The 24163-nt window shown below is 40.9% G+C and overlaps 1 protein-coding gene across 1 annotated transcript in view; it reads right to left on the bottom strand.

The window, feature by feature from the left end:
• dlg2 (discs, large homolog 2 (Drosophila)) overlaps positions 1–24163 on the bottom strand; it is a 198269-nt gene that overhangs the window by 8873 nt on the left and 165233 nt on the right. Inside the window, exons 14-24 of the mRNA XM_034683719.1 lie at positions 23891–23950; positions 22500–22655; positions 18130–18286; positions 14498–14600; positions 12392–12436; positions 8398–8512; positions 7798–7974; positions 6891–6966; positions 4504–4600; positions 2817–2867; positions 2019–2120 (exon numbers count right to left, since the gene is read on the bottom strand). Coding sequence (XP_034539610.1) covers positions 2019–2120; positions 2817–2867; positions 4504–4600; positions 6891–6966; positions 7798–7974; positions 8398–8512; positions 12392–12436; positions 14498–14600; positions 18130–18286; positions 22500–22655; positions 23891–23950 — 1139 coding nt within the window. The remainder of the gene's footprint in view (positions 1–2018; positions 2121–2816; positions 2868–4503; positions 4601–6890; positions 6967–7797; positions 7975–8397; positions 8513–12391; positions 12437–14497; positions 14601–18129; positions 18287–22499; positions 22656–23890; positions 23951–24163) is intronic.

Here is a 24163-nt window from a genome sequence, read left to right as displayed (position 1 = left end):
AGATATCCACTCATATTTTAAAGTGTGTCATGACATTTTCACAAAAGAGAACACAGGGAAACAGGACTTCAAATACTGACACATGTTTTTAACAGGGTAACACCTTATGAATCTTGTAAACATATAATCTAGAAAATAAGGGATTTAAATTGCTGATAAATCTGTGTACAAATTTCACTGGATATCTTTAAAGAAAAGACGACTATCTATCTAAGGTCTCTATGAAAGTAAGGAGGTGTAGGAAGTGTACAGTTCTAACTCTGCTGTCCATAACACAACACAGTTTTACTTTGAAATGATCCGCTCACTTACCCTCTCGCCCTGAACTGTTGGCAGCTTTGTTTGGTTTAAAAGGTGCAGTGAAATAAAGAGATGGGTAAATCAAAACATGCAAAATCCAAAACTGCTTTGAGTGATGGAGATGAGGAATGAAAAGCACAGCGCACAGTGGAGTGATGTTATCCTGTTTGTGTGAGTCAAACAGGGTTACATGTTGTCCATGTAGGGATACACACACAAAAACACAAAACTAGAACAAAAGAGTCACAGTGGCTGATAATACTGATCTTACTGTGGACCTGTGGTCGACTGATGTTACTCGCTAAATTTGTAATGGACTTAATTTTTCTCTCTTTTCTAAAACCCTGCCATCGTCTCCACCCTCACAAACTGCCTCACTGACCTCAGACACTGGATGAGCAACAACTTCCTAAAACTCAACTGCAATAAATCTGAAATCATTCTCATCGGCCCCAAATCCCTCCTTCCCTCCCTCCAGAACTTCTCACTAAGCATCGACAACCACACAGTCACACCCTCCCCAGTAGTCCGTAACCTTGGCATCACCCTCGACCCCACCCTTTCCTTCAGACCTCGCATCAGAAACATCACCAAAGTATCCTTTTTTCACCTCCGCAACATTGCAGAGGGTCAGATCTTCTCTCTCCTCCTCTGCTGCAGAAACCCTCATCCACGCCTTCATAACCTCCCGACTTGACTATTGCAACAGCATTTTTTACAGCCTCCCCTCCACTTACCTCAAAAAACTTCAACATGTCCAAAATTCAGCTGCCTCACCAGGATGTTACGAGTCTCTGTGGTTGAACATAAAGTAAATGCAGAGCAAACATCCCTCAGATCAGGCCGTTCAATTAGTGGATGGCTGCAGCAGAGAAAGACGACGATTCTCCATCTGAAGCCCGATGGTCATATTTCAAGCCAGGGGTCAGCAACTGGCGGCCCACAAGCAATAATTTCTGTCCCAAAAGATGACTTTAAAAGTGACTTTTATGTATCTATTTTTTGGAACAATGCCATGACAGTCAATAACAGCCACCAATGGCACGCCACAGAACAGGGAACAAGCTGCACTGCAGTCAGTGGAAAGCGTCTGGAGCTGGAATAACAACGCCTCAGCAGCTACAGTTCACCTGAGTCACCTCGTCTTTAGCCTTCGGATCTAGGCTTAACTTGTCTCACCCTGTCGGGATTCTATTTCCCATAATCACCCGCTAACCATACATTATCCCTCACTTACCACATTCCAACTTCATCACGGCCTACAAAATTCACCACCCGGCCTGAGAAAGGTACGTCGAGGTACGCAGCTACAGATTTGTTTAATTCCAGATGAACATTTGAAAGCAATTTTTTATTCTATGGTTTGTATGAGTTGAGCTTCTGTTTCTCTAGCTATAGACTTATAATGGACCTGGTTCAAGCTGTAAATCTGGAGATCTGTAGCATTTGAGTGTAAAAAAGTTAAATAATCAATAAACAGGAAGTGAACTGAACAGTGTAGACAATCAGACGACATGAATGGGACGGGAGGGTGAGGTCAGAGAGTGTGGAAAGAGACTTCACTGAGAATATGATCATGGTCTCTGCTACCAGGATTATGTAGCTGACAAAAAATCTAAAAACAAAGTTGATGTTCGTCCCTGTTTCAACATCATCATGTCATATTACTAAGTGACAGCAAAAACTCAACCTGTGTTACGTTTTTATGGACTACTTACGTGGCACACAGGAGCCAAACTTGTCTGGGAACTCTGAAATCAGATCGTCATTGATCCGGTCCTTCATCGGTCCGAGGATAATGACGGGCCTGGCATAATTAACTAAAGGAAAAAAAAACAAGACTGTATTTCTTACAGGTTGTTTAGAAGACTCCACCAGCATTAGTGAGCTTTCGTCACTGATGTTTCAAAAACCAGAAGGGTGCTGTACATCTTGAGGGTGTAGCATAAGCTGCACAGTAAAACAAAAACAAGTCTCATATGAAAGCAGAAGAGTTAGCAACGTGCTAGCTTAAAGAGAGGTTTGGACTTGCTCCAGGGATCAACTTAATTAGGGCCATACAATGGCAGCAGTTGAGGTAAAAAATATGATATATAGAATCATTGAAGAGCATTTCCCTTTCTTTGGTGTCAGCCTGAATTTGACTGTTATGTATTTGGATTATGTCTGCGACAGCCTAAAGGGGGCAAAGGACTGAGGATGTGGCGCAGGGTGTCGTTGAAGGGTAACACAAATCAAGTCTTGAATCCAGGAGACTACTGTTTGAGTCCCACGGACCAAAAGACCAAAAAGAAAACACGTGAAATGTTTCTGGCAGCATAACTTTGGTAATGTGTCGCCACAGATGGTTTCTGTAAATGCCGACACAAGATGAAACCTTACAACCTTAAATCTAGTTTGAGTTTGGCTGAATTCTCAACACACCCGCATGGTTTAAAATAATAAAGTTTGAGTTCTTGTGGAATGTTTAACATTTATAAGCTTTTACTGACACAATGAGGAGAGTAACAACTTACTTTCTTGCCGCATCACAGGTTCATATGAGATAATGACGTCGTCTTGACTTCCTGGTGGAGAGAACAGTGAAAAAATGTTCAGTTTAAAAACAAGTGAATTATACAAATCGACTTCTCTGGTCAAGATGGTACAAACATGATTAATACAGCTCATGCCAAAAATGATTCACATGCTAAACTGTTACAATTTACTAATGTAATTTGACAAGTGTTGTATTTTCTATTTCTTGTTTCTTCTTATTTCCCCAAATGAGTAAATCCCAGACCCAGGGAAACTAATGTGATGGATAAACACTTTAAGATGCTGGCACAAAAAGCACCAGGGTGATTTGGGTTCACTTTAGTAACTTCAGTTTGAGCAAGTGATTTTAGTGAATCAGGAGCGTTTGAAAGGACTGACTGACTGCTCGAATGATTCCAAACTTTGTGTTTCGATTTCTTATTTATGCCCTGCAAATAGGCAAACATAAGGCTAAGGTGTACAAGTACCAGAATACCCTTTTAAACCAAGTCACAGGTGCTGAATACGTCTGTATCCACACACAGTACAACATCACTTTGAGATAAATGACGTAACAGGTACATGATCAAACCAACAGGGTGACAAACAAACAAAGACACAAGTTATCTCTGCCGACGTCATGCAGACATGCACTAAAGTGATCAGTCACCAGAGTAATGTCAGTAAGGGGTGCAGTTATACGAACGCTTTACAGGTCTTTTAAGCATGCCAGAAACAAACAGGGAAGCTCCAGTATGCTGGACTGACTCATTAAACATGTTCAACCAGGCGGCCTGTGGAGCCCCTGCATCTTAAACACACATTGACATCCACATACACCTTAACTGTGACCATGCATCTCTCAAACTGTGACCTCTAACTGTATACATTCTAAACTCTCTGACTACTAATAAAAAGACAACCTTATTTTCCAAGGCCTCACTCACTTCTTCACATTCGTGACTTTGACTCTGCAGGTGTCACATTAATGAAACAAATGAGCAGAGAAACTAAAAGCTGAACGCACTCCTTGAGTTCAGTGAAGCTACTTCCCCCCTTGCTAACACTCTGCAAACTGAAAAGCAACAAATCCAACAAATGCAGCATGCACTCAGCAGGATGAGGTTTGCTGTTGTGAGAGCGGTTAGGGGTGGACGGTCAAACAAAGATTAGAAATCATTCATCAACCAACTTACTGAACGGTTTTGTCCCATACCCATCATCACCCATCCCCAGGATGTCCTGAGGGTCATCCAAAGAGAGCCAGAACAAGAGAGAGAAAGGAAGGACGACAGCCGCAACATAAGCAGAAGGTTTGAGACGGAGAGGAAAGAGCTGCAGGCCCATAGAGTAAACTCTACTGGGCAGCCAGCAGGGGGAGCCAGATACAACATGATAACCAGAAGGCTGGTTTGGATTAAGAGTGAATGATCCCTGCAGGGCCACACAAGATCACCATGTGGGGACATTTCACAGGCAAACAATCAGCATTGATCTGGCTTCTCCTGCTGACTGATCAGCACCTGAGTCTGAATATATCTGACCAAAGAGAGAGAACGAAAACCCTCAGAGGAGACAGCAGAGGCCTCAGCCCCTGAAATCCACCTGTGAACCCCACATCAGTCCTACATGTGACCTACACTGACCCCCTGTGTGAAGAACGTGCGTGTTTGTGAGCTTACTTACGGTCTGAATCACTGCCATCCTGCTCACCCTCTTTGTTCTTGTAGAACGGAAACTTTCGTGTAAAGATGAAATTCTTTTTACGTTTGTCATTGAATGACTGTGAAGGGAGAAAAAGCACGGAGCAAACAGGCAAATCTGTCACAGTCATGCAGACAAAACAAGTGTGTGCAGGCAGTGGGACATCAAGAAGTTTGCAAAGTGAGAGATGAATATCTTTTCCTCATGACTCCAAAATGATTTGGTTATTGTTCGATTACAGCACATGGAAGAAAATGAGAGCCATGTGCGAGAAAAACTGTCAGAGAAAGTCTTAATATTCAAATTAAAGTCCAATTTTCAGTTTTAGTTGGAGATAAAGATAGATTTCTACATGAGGAAGGCAGATTCTGTGAAATTTAGATTTTCATCCTGATTACAATCATGTAGCCACTATAATGGAGTCATAGGAACTCTTAATCCTCTCAGCTCGATTCTTTGAGGGCAAAGCACAGCACAGTGTCTACGACTGTGTGCTTATACTCACACAGAGTGAAAACCTGTTCCTTAAACCAGATATTCGATAGGTGATTTGTTAGAGTCACTGTGAGAGCATAGATAAACTCCCACAGTCAACATTTTATAGTAGTGTTCAAACTGACTTGACAAACTTCGACACAAGCCAATTCAGTGAACTTGAAAGGGAGTGTTTGGGTCATAATCCAGCGGGTTTCTGTACTTCTTGATGTGCCACAGCTGCATCAGAGGCATTCAAAGTAAAAGCACGGCGAAAGAAGGAGTCACTGAGACTCTGAGAGAAGAGGCATAACTGGGATTAAAAGAGAGAAAATAGAAAACATGCAGTGCTGGTTGGAAAAAAAGAAGCTTAAGGATAAGATTTCATAAAGTGGATTTGCTGTCAGTAACATGATCTGATCACAGCTGATGTGTAACTCCTCTTTGGGGGAGACATGCAAACTTCCAAATCACATTTCCTTCTTCAGTTCTTGTTTGATATGAAAACTCTGCTTTCTAGTGTGGATGTGTTGAAAGATGAACACTTTATCCATGCTACACGATCTCAGCGTTTTTTTTTAATACAGTTAAAACTTCACAGTCTCTGGAAATCTTCTCTACATAAAGTTACATAGCTCAGAAAGACAAGTAATAAAACAACATAATAGTTTACCCTCTTATTAAGATGAAGATATAAAGACCTCTGCCTGCATCCACAAACATCCCCAGAACCCTCTCAGAGATCTCCTAACTTAGCTTCAAGGTATTTTCAATGAGGAGTCCTGGCTCAGGAGTTATTTAGGAACAGACACTTTTATCTCAGTGAGGAGGTGTGGTTATTTTTAATTCTGTGCAGCTGGTTGCTGCCGATGTTATTCTCTACTTTCAGCAGAGTTTGGCTCTGTCATTTATAGCAGCCTCCCTACAAAGGGCTGACCTGCTTTGAGACACAAATCATGAGTGAAACTGTGGCCGTTTTTCAGTCGTCAAATATCTTAATGCTGTAATCTCTGTGTACATGAGAGAGTAAACATATTCACTGCACAATCTGTGTAGTGATTAAATAGTCTACAATCTGTCACTCTGTGTTCGGAGTACATTTCTGCTATTCCCTCCACTACCTGAGAAGGTCTTCATCCTCTGAAGCCCTCCTCCTAACAATTTTACCTTCAGGGGCTCTCACAAGGGCGAAGCTGCTCTGATAACTTTTGTCTTTACCTGGATCTAGTTTTAACTTTAAGAGGAGATTCTTAGTTAACATCGTGAAATTAATTCACGTCTAAGATTTATGAATACCACCATGGGATACTGAACGAAAAGATGTCTCTTGATCAGTCCAATTCAAACTGGACTAGGGTCAACTCCTGTGGGCCCTTTAATGTGTGCACAGGTGTGTCTTCTGCTGAGTGATGACGCCCCAACGTACTTAAAGAAGTCAGTATCAGGTGAAAGATGATGGGTTTGGTGTTTGTAATTTAAAAGATGCAGATATGTGTTTTTATAGGTTAATATGTCATCACACATTATCTGTCTTACATAACTTTTCATATTTTAGGCTAAGGCTCACTGATGTTCAAAGAATGTCGATGATCACAGCGAGATAAATAGAGCTCACAAACCAATGTCTGACATTCAGGTGACTAATAACTTGTAACAATGTGCAACATGAATCCAAATGTTATAATATTTTGTAAACATCAACATTAAAAACTGGATTAATTATGGATAATTTGTCGTTATTGAACAAAGGTTTGTTGTAGAGCCTTTACACTAAAGATTATTGTTCTTTCACACAGTGACTTTTAAGTTCTGTGAGGTCTACTTTGACTCATCACATATACATGCTGATATAAACATAAAAACTGCCCTCTTGCAGCTCTTGTACGATCACTTACCCCTTTAGAATCAAACGACCCTGGCTTGGCGTTGAATTTCACAGTCTTTAGGCGTGCCCGCTCTTTCCTCTCCACCCTGCCAATCAAAGAGCCACGTCAGTCATGAACCAAAGACATGAGATCAAACAAATTAACTGAAAAAAAATGCTGAACTACAGGAATATGTAGTGGAAAGAGGACAGTGTCAAACAGATGTTCTCTAAGTGACGAATTCACAAACTAACTGGACAGCTTCTGCAACCACTAAACCAGCACAAGTGAGGAGACTAACAGTAGCAAAGTGTAAAACACACCAAGCTTCATTCAGTTTGTACTCTTCTTATTGAGCAATGTGTAGACACAATGAACAGAATGAGCTACAGCGGGATTATTTGGGCTGTCAGAGAGCTGGTGTTTACTACATGGGCTGTCAAGGGCAGACTGACATTGTTGTTATCAGCTGCTCACACAGCTGAGGGTGCAGGTGCTCTCAGCTGGACTCATATTTGAATGCACCTCAAAACTGTAAAGGTTTGTTTGCGCTGACATATCACTAGGAGGAAAAACTGTGTGAGTCTAAGACAGGGAAGACAAGTGATTTGCATTTTCTTTTTGGAAATCAGCAGCTGCAGTCCTCATAGTGCCTTAAGAGTCACTGTAGCATACTGTGGGTTTACTTTTTATTGATAAGGACTCTCTGACAGAAGAAGACACTGAGATGAAGCATGTGTACATAAGGGTTGGTGTATTTGAATAAACTAGCTTAATGACAGCTGTTTTCTTGTCAAACATTCACATGAGTGTCTGGAAATAGATTTGTTTTACTGCATCTGAATGAATGAGGAACTATCGTTCACAACTGATCCTCTTCTGAGTCGATCAATTCCTCACAAATCAACAGTTGAGACCTTTTCTCTCCTCTGCTCACCTTCTCTTACTGGGGATGACACCCATTTCTTCACTGTCCCCATGGGGCGTGACACGACGGGCCTGCCACCACTCGTCATCTGAGGCGTTGATGACGTGGAGGATGTCCCCGTACCTAAAGCTGAGCCCTTGGCTGGGGAGGCCGCTGTCCTTTGACCTCTCGTAGTCAAACAGTGCCCTGTTCAGTGGAAGATATAAGGGTGATCAGGATCCGTAATGCAATACACAAAGCTACAGCTGTATTCACTTCTCCCACTGTGTGATGACTTCTCTAATTTGTTAGATAGGAGGTAGAGGTGCAGCAGTACCAGGTCAGAGATAACAGTCACTGTGCGTCCCTGTGGGTTATTTCAATTAGACATTTACCAGGATGTTTGTGTTCAGTCTCTGCATGAATCCAGACATTTACATAAAGAAACATCATGAGCTGCTTCATCCTTTCAGCCCTCTGTATCAAAGTAAAAACAACAGACTCCTTTCCAAAGAAGGAATCACTTCATGTTGCTGTGCAGACATCACACTGAAAGAACTGAAGGCATGATAAGGGCCGCCTTATATCTTGAACAGCCAAAACTAGGGTGAAATCCAAAAAAAGACCAACCTCACATAGAGCGATCTCTTTTGATTAGTTCGCAGGGATCCTGAGCCAGAGCTCATACTGTGGTTCATCATCTGCTCCCTCAGGTCATGGATTTTGGCCTCGAATCGCCCGTACTCTGCAAGGCAAGATTAGAACGGATCAAGACTGACAGCCAGGTCTGAATTCAGGCTCCAGTACATGCTGGGGAAGAGGAGATCATTCTGATGATGCTACTGAAACCCTGCCCTTAAATGTAAAAGTTTTTCTCCAGCCATTTATTCTAATTATAGTCTGTCAAACTCAATGATCCTGAGATGAAGAACGGCAGTGTCTTAAAATAAGGAGCTAAACTGAGCCCATTATTTGCGTGCACGGATTCATAGATCTACTTTTTCTCTAACCATAGTTTTAGTTGTTAATGTTTTAGTATGAGACAGATCAGCTGATCAACATTGTTGGTGCTAATATCACACATACTTTGACTATTATTACTGTTGTTGCTCTGTTTGTTCATTTGTCTTCATCCATCTGTCTCTTTGTTTATCTCCCTATGTCTCTCTTTCCGAGCATGCTCTCAGCAGATGCTTGTTCAACATGAGTCTGGTTCCGCTCCCGAGTTCTGCCTGTTACTTGCTAAATGTGGCGATTTGCTTGAGGTAGATTAATGTTTGGTTTCTGTCACTATTAATTAATAATTAAACGATTAATAATAATATCTCAACAGCTTACGTATCTTAAAATACTTTGTGTAAGTTGGTGATGTGTCAATTTCCGATGCATTAGTAACGTCAACTACTTGAGTATCAATCAATCTTTATTTATATGCAGTCAAATCCCGACAAACATTATCTCAGGACGCTTAACAAACAGAGCCAGTCTAGACTGTACCCTATTTATATAATTAACAAAGACCCAGCATCAAGACAGGATAAGATGAAGTCCAATCTTACAGACAGGACTCAGTCTGATCCCATCATAATCCAGTTACTGCAAGTTACAGTAGCAAGGAAAGCTTTCACAGGCAGAAACCTCGAGCAAGACCAGACTCATGTTAGATGGAAATCTGCAGAGAGAATGTTAGGGTTGGAAAGAGGGATAAAGGCAGAGAGAGAGAATCGGAGAGAGAATCTAAGACGACACTTGACAATGCAAGATATTTCTTGTAAGCTTATCAAAAAGAAACATTGGGCTCGACTGTAACTTAGAGAGTCAATTTGACGACATATTGCTGAAAAGCAAGACATGAATCAACACCAAGACAAGCTAGCTGTCTGGTCGTGTCATTAGAATTCTAAATCACTATGAAGAGGAAAATGATCGACCGTGTGCACTGAAGAGCTGCTAAGATAACAACAATTAAAGCTATTCATGAACATGATTCAGTTTCCCTCAAAATGCCTGCTATTACTTCCTAATACTGTAAAATGTTGCCTAATAATCCAATAGATAGAACAAATTAGATAACACTTTGTAACACAGAGTGTTTTTGTTTTGTGTATTTGTTCAGAAGGTGTCACGTGTCAGGAACGACTGCAGGTAATCAGAGTTTCTCCATTTTTAATCTACTGTTTAACATAGCTGTCCAAAGGTGAACACAGGTGTCACACTATTAATGCATGAGCAGGTTTTTGTTTGAATCTTTGACATCATAAGTTCAGCGAGGACATTATGTGGGTTAGCTGAATAAAATTATCTCCAGTTTTGAGCTACACCTGGTGTCTTTCTTTTGTTTACAGCGATACACTTTGTATGACCCAGCAGGGTTTGCAGGCAGTGACGTCTGAGGTCATGAACTGAATCGCTCCTGGCTTTTGGGACGAGGATGAGGACGTCAGGATGCAAAACACATCACACTGCTGATGAGTTAGCTTCTCCTGACAGTGCAGTTACTCTGACCATGACAGAGCTGGTAGCTTCAGGCAGGGCTGCCTTATCTGTCACTTCAAGAAAATCAACATGACATGCTCTGTCATGACACGACCTTAACCACAAGTGTCTGCACTACCTGAGCGCTGGAACTCAAGGCAGGAAGAGTTAAGAGTAAACAGTAAATATCGCTCAAAGTACAAAAAATGTCGTCGTTGGTTTCGCTTTTTAGTTGAAGCCAAAAATAATCTATTTTCCAACCTTATACAGAACTGCAACTCTTGAAGCTAACTCTTCTATACTTTCATCTAAGACTGACACTCCATCATCACAAAGCAAACAACAAGGCTAAGACTAAACATGTTAGCACACAAAACTGAACCAAGAGGTCACCTCCAACATTCAATTATCATTTACAAGAAAAAAACAAATCACATCTTACCCTCAAAAGATAAACGACTCCATTATTTTTTTTTTTCTTGTTCACTAAAATTGTATCACACGTACCTTTCTGCATATTCACATTGGTGTAATGTCTTCTGCTGTCATCTCTGTTATAAACTGTGCTCCTCTTGTGAGCTCCTCGCTGTTCTCCACGCACAGCCTAACTCTGTGACCCTGCTGAGAGCAGCACTGAGTAGAGAGAGGGAAATACCTCTCTCTCTCTCTCTCCCTCTCTCTCCCTCTCTCTCCCTCTCTCTCTCTCTCTCTCTCTCTCTCCCTGTCTCTCTCTCCCTGTCTCTCTCTCCCTGTCTCTCCCTCCCTGTCTCTCTCTCTCTCTCTCTCCCTGTCTCTCTCTCCCTGTCTCTCCCCTTCCTCTCTGTCTGTATGTCTGTCTGTCTGTCTCTCTCTCCTAAGGAGATGGTAAGCAGCACAGAGGCATGGAAAGGGGAGAGTTCTTTTTTGTTTTTTTCAACTTCCAAAACGGTGTTCAGACCGAGCGGTAAGCTAATTTGAGGCTCACATTGATTGCCAGAGTTAAGAAAAATGTGTATTTCTTCACCCTGGCTCATATTAACACCTGATACCAAACCATGACCTCATCTGCAGCTGCAAACAAAACAACCCACTAGCTGGCCTCAGGAGCTGTGTCCGGGTTTGCTCTTCTTTCCCTGACAGATATTAGTTATCATTACCTGTCAGCTCTGTCAGACTTGGCTAAGCTATAGCTCTGGATTTAGATCATTTGCAACCCATCTTACTGCAGGAACAATTGATTAACTGCACAGGTAGCCAGATTTTATCCAACTCAATCATACTTCACTGGTTGAAAGATTGTGAAAACTAACTAGTAATGATGCAGATTTTTTGGGGAAAATCTGAGTTTGTGTTTCAGCAGGTTTGACCACAAGACCAGAGAAGCAACTTTTCAAATATCAGTTTTTTAAAGGGGGTCAGAAAATCAAATTATTCAGTGCTTCAGCTTCAGAAGAGCATCAACTAGTTGAGTTAAGACACAGCAACTGTGTGTTTGACTTAAGAAATAATTCAAAAGTAAAAAAAAAAGTTGTGTGTGAGCTTTCAGATAAACATATTGTATTTGCATTAGTTTCTCTTCACATCTGAAGGATGTTTGTGATCACCAGCTTTATGTGGGAGTGCCGTCTGTTGATCCTCTAACATGCAGGTGCTCTTATGTGACTACGTAACACAGCTGAAGCATACATTTCTCCACTGTGCTACCAGCATGCATATTGTAGAGTGAAGTTACTTAGTTCAGTTTATCAGAAATATGAAAATATAGCTCTCTAGGCTATAAAAAAAATCTTATTTGAGAGATAATTGTGTCCTCGCTGATCTAGAGACATCACTAGTATTTTCTTAAACAGCTAAGAAAGTTTGGAAACTGAAGTAAAACTTAAAAACAAGCAATGCAATAAGGCCAAAAAATACTTCACAAAGCTGTTAACTGAGGGTCAAAGGGGAAGAGTGTGTGCACACAGTTTGAATGGTCACAAGCACGGGAACAAAAGGTCAAGTCAGGAGGGTTTGAAGCGTGCATGTGCAGAGGAGGAGTGAGTCAAACAGTTTGGGAGAGGAGGATCAGGTGTGCACAGACTGTCTGTGATCACATTAGTGACTCCCTCTTAGCCAAGCCCTGTGGATGATGCTAAAAATCAGAGCAGCCACAAGTGCCAATGGCACAAACCTGGTGCAGGAGAGTGGGCCCGTCTCGGGGAGCAAAGAGCAAGTTCTGATGGGTAAGAAGAGAAAGTGGATGTTAGTCTCAGAGGGGGTCAGAGCCCAGTTTGTCCACATTAAAGGGGAATGAGGGTGTTTTTTATTTGAAATTTGGCCATATTAAAAAAAAAAAGCCTGTTAAATACAACATCACTGCAGCTTCTTTAGTAAATGGAGTTATGACTTCAACATAATCCTTCAGGGCAATCCAATTTAGTATTATTAAAATTCCTAATAATTGCATCCATTTAAAAATACCTGCTAACAGTGCTTGATTTTGTCACTGACAGGTTCAGATTTGTTTTCAGAGAGTCAAAAAACAATGTAATTAAAAAAAAACTCAACCTTGTTCTGTTGAAATCACCAGACTCCTTGCCATGCTTAGATTTTATGTTGCTGAAGTTGCTGGCCCACATCCACTGAGTTGGCTAGTTTGTTTAAATTGTACTGAGACTTCTGTGATTTAAATTATCAGCATGGACACAGCACAATACAATAACACCAACATATCAAGCAGTCAAAACAGCTGTAGAGTAGACCAGGAACTTTGTCAGTGGAGCAAAAACAAACACTTCTCACTGAGATACTTTTGAGCCTTGAAAGACTACGTTGCAGCCACTACAGCTCATTGTTCAACTTCTTACTAAAACAACCTACTGGAACAACTCCACAGTTTTTGTACCCATTGTTGTCGTCACTAACCCCTCCTCCCCCAGAAAAGTAAAAACCTGATGACAAGAATAGTTCTACCTCCTCAAAGAACCACCTCAGCGCCGGAAATGAACTGAGAGTCCAGGTCACAGAGAGCTTCACATTACTGTCACATCAAATAGCTTCTCAATTCATCCTCACTTCCCGCAGAGCTGTAGAGTCCACTGTGAGCCAGAGCAAAGTCAGTTTGTAAAACTGAACTCAGCATTGTTTAACATTATTGACATTGGACCAGCAACAGCGATCTGACACTGTGACTTTATTCTTCGGGCAGTTGTCAACACTTTTGGCTCCGGCCTGTCTGACGCTCATAGCATAAATCAAGAAATGCATAAAGAAAGCTTGGTCATAGCTTTCAGTACGATGGTCTGGACAGTTTGTGAGGTTGTCACTTCTGACACAGTAAGTGGTCTCTGACCATGCGTCATTGTCTGTGCTGCCCTCAGTGATACAGCTCCTGCTGATGTTGATCAGAGGAGACACGACACCAGTCACAGCTGTCTCAGCCAGTATGAGTTCACTTACTGAAGGCTGGCACAGTCACAGCCAAATTACAATCGGCATGAGCATGCCCTACTCTCAAACTTGTATGTTTGAGAGTGGAAAGCTTTTGGGTTAGTTGGGTTAATTCATCCCAACCTTTTCAGAAAAACCTTGTCTGGAACCTCACAAAAATACTTCAAAAACTTTAGACAGACTCTTCTTATAATGGATGATGGTAATTGTTATAAAAATACTTGTTTTGAAATTAGTGCAATTGAGAAAACAATGAAAGGCTTTATTTTTACTGAGGTTTTGCTAAAGATTAGCCTGTTAACTTAGGTGATGGCAGTGGGAATAAGAAGTCACTCTATCTAGGCAGCTACTTCAGCGTTTTCACATGCATCCTGACCTGGCTGGACATCATTTCTGTGGCTCGTATCTCACAAGCAGAGGCAAACATTCTGCCTCAGGCTACATATTAATTATCACCATATAGACTCTACTACGTGTATTACACTTAGAGTTAATGTGTCACACTTTTTAAAGATAATAACTGACTGTGAAACTTAACATTCTTCACTATTATCTTAAAAAATACTTACCATTCCTTCCAATTCAACAAAAACAGCAAAGGGGTGGGCGAGAGCACATTTCTTTTTCTACTCTGTTTCCCCTCATTCAAATTTAATCCATAAAAAAATCACATGAGACCTTTCAGTGCAGGAAAAATGTCTTTGTCAGGTGTAACAAGTGACACATGAAACTTTGGGATCTTAAGATGTCAACCCAAAGAAACAAGACAATGTAGTGTTATTCCCACGTATGAGTGGTGTGTCAGGATGTTTTCAGCACAGGGTTCCTGTGGTTGTGCTTCCCTCACCTTCTGGTCTGTACTGGGCAAAGATGGTGACCACCTGTCCAGCTCCTTTCAGCGCTGCTGCTGCTTGTTCATGTGTGGCTCCTCGGAGGTCGATGCCATTAACCTGTTTAATCGACAGGAAAAAAAAACACACACACTTACATTTAAAAAACAAAAGTGTTTTATTGGATGTGGTGCAATGACCCACAATACCAATGCACTATAATTATGGCCTTTTTTTTTCAATATTTAGTGAACCGTGTAGAGGGTAAGTAACTTTTTGGAAACCTGGACACTATATTTTTTAGATACGTCAGGTCTAAATGGGTAAAGTTTACTAAAGGTTGTTTCAGCCAGCAGCTGTGAATCAGCTGTAATGGTTTCAACCTAGTCCAAGGGAGGACGAAGCACCAGGCCAAAGTATGTTCAATAAAGTGTTGTTTTTTTGCCAATGATGAGCTGATATTGTAATTTAAAGTTCCTGAAAACATGGAAAGGATCCCTGGATGTAAAGAATAATATGGTTCTTATGAATCCAGAAACAGCAGTTGCTTCACTCTCCATTAAAACCAATAAATGTAAATAAAGTGTGTTAATACATCTCTTTCTCCAGTCTCCTAACTTCTCAAAGTGCTTTTACATTATGCCACATTCACAGATTCACACCACATTAATACACTGATGGCAGAGGCTGCTATGTAGAGCCCATCAGTATCAACTAATCCCATTCACACACGATGGCACAGCCACCAGGTGCAGTTTGGGGTTAAGTGTCTTGCTTAAGGACACTTTGGCTGGTGGACAGTGGGACCAGGGATTGGACCTCTAACCTTCCAATTGACAAACAACCGACCCTACCACTGATCCACAGTGGCAAAGACCATCAAGTGACCACAGGAAATTCCACATCAGGAGCAACGTTGGCCTAGTGGTTTAAGCATGTGCTCCATATACAGAGGCTATAACGGTCGCAGCAGTTGTGGGTTCGACTCCTGACCGTCGACCATTTGCTTCATGTCTTCACCCATTCTCTACTTCCCACACGGGATTCAGATCACTTGAGAGTGACACTCGTAGTTAAAAGAAAAAAAAAAATTTCTGTGGGGAAACTTTCAGTTTCGCTGTCGGAAACTTTGCACTACATTCTGATCCTATCATAAGTACTTCATTGGATGTACTTTGGCAGAGCTGACCCCCAAACTGCACAGCAATAATTTCAGCCCATTTTCATGACTGTTGGTTTAAGTGGAGCAGTTCTGAAATGTTGTGCAGCTGAGTCTTTTACCCAGAAGTAAGCCACTGTGTGAAATAATGTCTTAAGAGAGAGCTGTAAATCTACAGGGTTATATAACCTCAAGGACTCCAGCTGCATAATTATTTTAGCTTCTTTAATCCCTCAAGCGTTATCACGAGCCAGATCAACTTTTACATAATGAGGAGAAGGGTATGCCCATTAAAACTCTGTTGGGACGGTCAACTGAGAGAGAGAGAGAAAACTGAGGATGTCTCTGTTTCTGTGTCACTTCACTCCAAAGACTAAACCAAAGCTTATATTACTTGATGGATGTTTAGCTCCCTTCAACACTGACGTTGTCCTTCAGTGTAAAACAAAAACTTTATATAAAGATGGATGACATGATGAAACATGTGGAGCTCCCCCTGCTTACGGACTTCTATACAGGTTTGTTCTGTGCTTTGGTTAGTAGAGGTCAGTTCTGTGACCAGCCAGATCACTAAAGTGCATGTCATGGGTCCAAATGATTTCACCTGCGCAGCACGTCAGCCCCAGGTTGTCCATATTTGAGTAAACTCAGAACGGTAAATTCTGTAAACAAGCAAAAGTGCCAACTTGATATGACAGAGAAGGTAACAAGAGAGTAGAAAGAGAAGTTGTTGGACTTTATAACCCAACCACTGTTGGACTATGAACTGCCTGTTTTCATTTAGGTGGACTGACATCCTGAGTGAACTCAAATGATCAGCAAGACACTGTCACGTTGGTTTAACTGCAGCCTGTTCAAAACCATGACCTTCCAATGAAAGGAGACAGTGTCATCTTTGAGCTGTGTGATATTAGGAGGGAAAGTATTACAGTCAACTTTAATGAGGCAGAACAATCACTTCCTCCCAGCTATTTCTAATTTGTGCATTCCTTTTTTTATCTTCTCAGTCATCAAACAAACACAACATACAAAAGAAAGAATTACGTTTGGGTGCTTGTTAACAAGCCTCCACATGCCAACACTGTAGGTGGCAGTACGCAGTCTGCCATTGATCACAGAGCAGTTGAACAAGCACAGCCGAGCAAGCTGACAGAACATGGCGTCACTGTGATGATAACTTACACTGTTTCTTATGATAATAAGGCTGCAATTTGGGAAAAGCAGTAAAGATAATGGATGGATAGAAGAAAAAAAGCTATTTTTTTAATAAGTTATTTATTCTGAAAACAAAACAAAAACAAATATGAGACTTAACCTAGAATAAATAAATCACATAGCTGTGATATTTCAAAGTGGAGCAGAGAGCAGACTCTGTGGAAGATTATGTACATCTTGCTAAAGCCCTGAGAGGTAAAAAGAAACACAGCCTTCTCATTACAACATATCTCATAAACCAATCTCAATCTCCAATCTGTCTGGTCTCCACTGTGCTCTCTAAACATACAGAAGCTTTACACTATGAACAGTGTTTACAGTGTAGAATTTTGAACTATGTTCCTGAAAAATGTTCTCTTTCTGTACGTTGCAGGAGAGAAAACAATCGAGACTGGACCAGGAAAATAGGTCACCATTTTTCTTATTGTTTGGCACTTCCCTGACTTAAGACATATTTGACTTTGAATGCACGTTTCACTCAAAATGATCTGTGTTTCGTAAGTAAACAGCACAGTGACAACTGGAAACTCTGTCACCTGTTTATCATTCAGCATAAACTGTGGCGACTTCTGCATCTGTGAATATTTCACTCACTTTCTCCCGACTAGATGATTCCAGACTATTTTAGTCTACATGAGCATCAAGAGTCAGTATTCTTTTGGAAAACCTTTTCTATCGTAATCAGTAATTTCACATGCCCAAAGTCCCTATTATAGCATCTCTAACATTTCTGAAACAAAACAAATAAATATCGTTCAGCTTCTGGGCTTTGAACTCTGCCATTCAACGTAAGCCACCACCACTGACGTGCTACACCTCTCTGTTATAATGTTGGAGGATCGCTGCAGGACAATTAAGCCCTGAAGCCATGAGAATTAATCTAGGCCAGTAGGACTATTACACTCTCTATAAATATGCTGGGAACACACAGACTCAATGAGAGTCGACCATGTTAAAAGTAGATCTGCACACGCAGTAGGGGAACTTTGTCGAAGGACTCTGCCAGCCTCAGGGCGATTATTGAGGGTGTTTTTCTGATCAATCCTTCTTTAAAGAAATTATCATGTAGAAGATTTTCTCAAATGTACGTCAGATTATCGCATTTTTATATTTTTAATCCAATTACCACATTTTTAACTAACATGCAACACATTTCACAACCTCCATATTCAAATGGTGACCTGTAAATACGTGATTCATTGCTTTCATGTTTCCAACGTGTGTGTGTGTGCGTGTCTTCTGTTTATCCAGCTGAGGGGGCTTTTGTGCACTTACCGATAGAATCTGGTCGCCTCTCCTCAGCTCTCCGCTCAGGTCAGCAGGCCCTCCTGCCAAGATGAAGGAAACAAAGATGCCCTCGCCGTCTTCACCACCCACAATGTTGAAACCAAGGCCTGTGGATCCTTTGTGGAGCACAACTTTCCTGGGTTCCCTGTACAGACAGTTCAGATAGTACATCAGCTCAGGAGAGTCGCTGGGTTTCAGCATCTTTAGTCCGAGTCGAGGAGGACACAGAGGTGGACAACAATCGCACAGTACGTCGACAAAAGCCTCACTGACGCTTTGCTCAGGAAAACCAGCTCAAAGGCTGCTGAATCTCCACAGGGGGATGGTGCTCTACTTAGGATCACTTGTCCCCGATTCAGATCTGTTGGAAAAGGGACCTAGTCTCATGCTTACACAGCCTCTGTCTCTTTGACATACATTCTACACACTCTACAAAACATGTATAAATGTGTAAAAACATTTACTGCTAAGTAAAGTGAGCGTAAGGTTGTTATTATCAGAATACAGATTCAGATAAAGACTAACTCTGGGCCACAATCTCCAATTTCATAAAGATTTGGTTCAAAGCTATTTCTGTTTCTCACACTGAATCACTACGACCCCTAGTCCATAAGAGTTGGGATGCTCTAAACATGTTGATAAAAACTGAATTTGATAGTTGGCAAATCATAAAGAATATCTTTAATTGAAAATAATGCAAAGACAACATATTAAATGTTGAAACTGAAAAATGTTACTGTCAACAGACGTCAAAAGTTGGGACACAGACAACAACACACTGAAAAGTTGTGCAATGCTAAAAAAAAACAACACCTGGAGGAACATCTCCCAACCAATATCTTTAGTCTGACACAGTTTAGTTACGTGACAGGATATAAAAAAGGACACTCTAGACAGTCTCTCTGAAGTAAAGATGGGGAGAGGTTCATCACTCTGTGAGAGACTGCCTGAACAAATAGTTTGTCATTCTACGGCACTTAATACCATTAAAGGACTCAGATAATCTGGAGAAATATCTGTAAAAAAAGGAAAAGGATATTGGTTTGCAGCGCTGCATTAAAAATAAGGCATGACTCTGTAGTGGAATTCACTGCATAAGCTATAAATCACATCCAAAAACCATTGTCTGTGAACACAGTTTATCACTGCACCCATCAATGCATGTTAAAACTGAACCATGCAAAGAGGAACTATATATAAACAAGATCCAGAAACACATGTGACTCCTCTGGGCCCAAGCCCTTTCAAAATGGACTGAGTGGAAGTGGAAAACTATTCTGAGGTCTGATGAATCAAAATCTGACATTCTTTTTGAAAATGATGGAAGCTGCGCCCTGTTATCAGCACACAGTTCAAAGCCATCACCCACGATGGTATGGGGATGCATAAATGTCCATGACATGGGTAGCTTACACATCTGTGAATGCAGCATTAATGCTGAACAATATATATACAGGTTTTGGAGCAAATGTGCTGCCATCCAGACAAGGCCTTTTTCAGGGGAGACTTTACATAATACAGCAAGAAGATGATAAACCACATTCTGCACAAAAGCATGGCTCTCTAGTAGAACACACCAATTAAAAACATTTGGATCATGATGATAAAAAAAAGAACACAACAAAGGAGACCTTGAACTGTTCAGCAGCTACAATCCTGTATCAGGCAAGAATGTGACAACATTTCACTTTAAAATCTCCAGAAACTGGTCTCCTGGGTTCACAAAAATTTACAGAGTGTTGTTAAAAGAAGAGGTGATGCAACACAATGGTAAACATGCCCCTGTTAAAACTGCTTTGAAAAGCATTGCTGGCTTTTGGCTGAGTTTTTCATAAAACAAAAGTTTTCAATTTCAACCTTTGATATGCTATTTCTGCACTCTTTTATGATCAAATTAAAGGTTTAAATAATTTGAAAATCTTCAAATTCTCTTTTATTAACATGTTGCTGAGCAATAAATTAATTAATGCCCTACTCATTCTTTTTTAAGTAATGCGCTATTTGCCAGCTCATTTACTCGACTTTACTTTTGCACTATAGAACTACATACATCAGGCTATATGAGCAATGTTTAAAAGGACAAGGTATAAATGTGTGCAGCACACTGTCATCTACTGGTTAGCACATAAACTACAGCTGCATGAAGGAGAAGAGCAGCATCATGAGGCATTACAGGACATTGCCTTTTCTTATATGGACCCCATACCAGCCCCCCGTTGACAACACAGTTTTTGGCTTCATATGAAGTCAGGTGGTTTAACTTAAGAAAGACCAACATGACAATTTTTGATAATACAGGCACTAATCCGGGTGGTATAAAAACTCTAGCATGACTGATAATGCAGACCCAGCCAATGGGTGACTTCACCCATAAACTACCCCAAGTGCTGTTTTCTGCATTATAAGTCTATAACCTAAGTTTGATATGAGTGCATGTCTGAATGACCCTTATCAGAAGAGGCTGTCAGCTGACTCTTAACTGGCAGGGCTCTTGTTGCCTTTACTGAACATACAAATGGTTTACTCGTGCCCAGTAACTTCTGACCTTGAGAATAAAACAGCCCCAGTACCAGGCGGGTTCAATCATACATCATGCATACATTCAGGCATCTGTTACTGAGTATAGATAACATTATTAAAATCATCCCTCTGCTGTTTTCAGTCATCTTTGCAGCCCTGAGACATGGATGAAAAAAACATGTCCTGATCATGCAGCAGTGCAGTTTGGATGCCCTGCAGGTTGAATTGACATTTTGATGAGGTCATAAATAGATAAAAGTTTACAGGAAGCAGCTTTGGGGCAGATGAAGGAACCATTCATGCACAGAGCTGAAGGAACTGTTTTTTCACAGGGAACTTTGTGTTGTGTATCAAAGTCTGTGAACATTCCCTCTCTAAGCCTGTGATCATTCATTACAGCTAAATATCTCACACAAGACATTTAATCAACCCCCAACAGTAAATGCATGATTAATCATGCAACATTACAAACATAAATAATGAGCAGTTCACTTTGGAGGATCGTGAGCTAGAATCTTTAAACCACACATCACATATTTTCATCCAATAGTTTTAACATTTCTACATCAGACAAAAGCCTCTGCCCTTCGCTCTTTTCTACGCTCAGTCAGAATACAACAACTCAGGCCAACAAGTGCACCACATTAATAAAGAGGAGTCATAACAGTTTCAGGAACAGGACTCTCCTCTGATGTTTCCAAAATGCAGAACTTCCTTTTTAAAATCAAAAGTGACAAGGTTGTTTTTAAAAGTTTGTTCTTCTAACGTGGCAAACTGATGGAGAATCTGTTTGAGGTGTTGCAAAAAAGATGTATAAAGGTGACACTGAAGCACCTGCATTTTTCAGCACATCACTAAGTCCAGATGTCCTACAACCTATAAAAGAGTGAACTCCTAAAATAACAGCCTGTCTGATATCTGCAGGTTTCCATCTGTTTCCCTTTGTTATCATTTTCAGAGGAGCAACGCATGTTTAACTGTTTTGTTTCATTCTTCAGACTGAATTTAAGTTGTGCATGAATTGCGCTTCCAGAAACAGGAGCTGTAACAGGCAATCATAGTTAAGATAAAGAGACACTATTAAAATAATCTCTTTAACAGAGGCAGCAATGTACAAACTCACATATTCACTAAGTTAGAATGAGTTAAAAAACACAGAGAGGTGGTATGTGTTTAGAGTACAGCTCTGGGGAGAGGTTAAAGACTGCCCCCTGTGGACAAGTGTGTGTGTGTTAGATCTCTCTGATGATTCTGAAGTTTAACATCCTGCTCCCCTTTGATTGGCTAATGCACGAATAACAGTAAGATATGAAGAGAAAATGAAAACAGAGGCTCTTCAGTCTGCCCCTTGTTAATGGTTCCTTCATAATCTGGCCCTGTGGTCAAAGTGGGAGGATTAAAAATGAGATGCTGATATTTGGGTTTGCTTTTACAGCTCAAACAGTGGCATCAGTGTTAATTTGAGACAAAGAGCAAAAACTCCTCACCCCGTGTTTAAGTGAAATATTAACGAGTACATTGTGGTTTTCCTCTTTTATTAACTGAATAAAAGGCCTGAATAATTCTCCCCGCAGTGAACAGATTTGGAAATGTGTTGGTGGGAGATAAGTCTGAGTTTCCTCCTGCTACAGCAGAGCCCTGAGGAGTGAGAGGGAGGTGAAGGGAGGCAGGCAGAAACAAAAAAAACACCCACGAAGAGGTTGCCGGTAGCTGAAAGGAGGGAGGGAGACAGAGTGTGAGAGAAAAACAGGTGACTCCAGATGAACATTCACTAACATGGCATGTACCACGTGTTGGTATGGGACACAAAGTGGAAGTGATGGTGGTTGTGGAAGTACCTGTTGGTGTCCGACTCAGGGAACAGGCTTAAGTGATAGTTTGGGAGGGGGACGGAGTGGAGGAGGCTTTTGTCGCACTCTACGGGGGAATAGTGTCGGGGGGAGGGTGCTTTGTCACAAAGTTTGTTGACAGTGCTGTAAACTGGCTCAGGAGGCCTACAGTGGAGTGAGAGACAAGAGCAGAGAGGTTAGTGTCCAGGGACAGAGGTTGGGTGAGGTCTGAGATGAATGAGGAGGAGGACGAAGATACACACGGACAGGGAGAGGACAAGAGAAGATCATGCGTGAGAAGTGGTAGAAAAGAGGGAGAGGAAGGTGTGTGGTTCCTACTGGCCAAAACAAACTCCAGAGAGTTGGCGTCCTTCAGACTTTGAATCTAAAGGTATTGTACTTGAGCTAGCTCATTCCTGGTGATATACAATCAACAGGTTATCCCCTCAGTCTGAAAATTATCAGAAATGAAAGAAAAAGCAAATCAGAGAGCGAAAACTTCTCATATCTCAGGAGCTGGAAATGAAGCATGGTTGGCATCTTAGCTTTAATATCAATTACACATATTGATGGATACATAAACGTGTTGATAATTGGTTTAGGCATCTTGAATTATTTAAGCTGATAAGGTTATGCATTAAACTAACATCTGCATTAAATATGTAGACCTGGTATGAATCTATGCTACAAATGTTTCTCCTGTGATGAAATGTGAGCAGGAATATGACTTAAATTATCTTTGTTCCTCTATACGTTTTGTGTAGACCTGAGCACTTCTTTATCAGAATTTAAATATAAATATATACAAGGTAACAATGTTTTAAATTCCTCCAGAGGATGACTTCAGAAAGCAGAAAAAGCTGCAACATCACTCTTTTCTGAGCCGGCTGACTCCACTGACAAAGAAGAAGAAGTCAGGAGAAGCTTGAATATGGATTATTTGGCTTGTTTGTGGAATTGGATAGCTTGATGTAAGTTAGAATACTTTTTCATTAACAATAACACAAAAAGAAAAACACAAATAAAGCGATCAGTAAGCAGCAGTGCTGTGTCCTGTCTCAACGTTGGTGGCTCAGAGGAGAGCGAGGTAGCAGCTGTTTCTCTCTTTATACCTGCAGTGATCGTTTCCTTCATTCAGTCAAACAAAAATAACAACACATCAGTATGTTGATGACATACAACAGCTTTATGTATTTGTAATTTCTCAAGGAAACATTTTTTAACATGACAGAAAGGTCCACTCTGATGAAAGATGTTTCAGGGATCAACATCTGATCATGCATTAAAAGTACTAATCATGCTCTGAGGGATTCATGATCCAACTCCCTTCTAGTGATTCTTTGCAATGACGATTCATGCACGAGCATGCAGGACCTCGACAACAACACTGAATATCTCACCTCAACTGGAAGTGCTGAGAATCAAACCTGTGACCCTCCCCGTCGTCTAATGAGGGATTTCTGGCAGAGTGGAAAAAGCAAACTTTTGAAAACCGACTGAGAGCTGTCATTTCCTAATTTACAATCACACAATAGATACTCTACATTAAGACACTGATCACAGAAACACTGGGAGGAATGCAACATAGAAGAAGACGTGACATCTACAAAAACAAGCCTTTAAAAGAATGAATGTACACATCAGCAACTCCAGTAACATCATTTAAAAAAATT

Source organism: Notolabrus celidotus, chromosome 5 (genome assembly GCF_009762535.1).
Source record: "Notolabrus celidotus isolate fNotCel1 chromosome 5, fNotCel1.pri, whole genome shotgun sequence".
NCBI classification, from domain to species: domain Eukaryota; kingdom Metazoa; phylum Chordata; class Actinopteri; order Labriformes; family Labridae; genus Notolabrus; species Notolabrus celidotus.
This window is presented reverse-complemented; position numbering and strand designations above follow the sequence as displayed.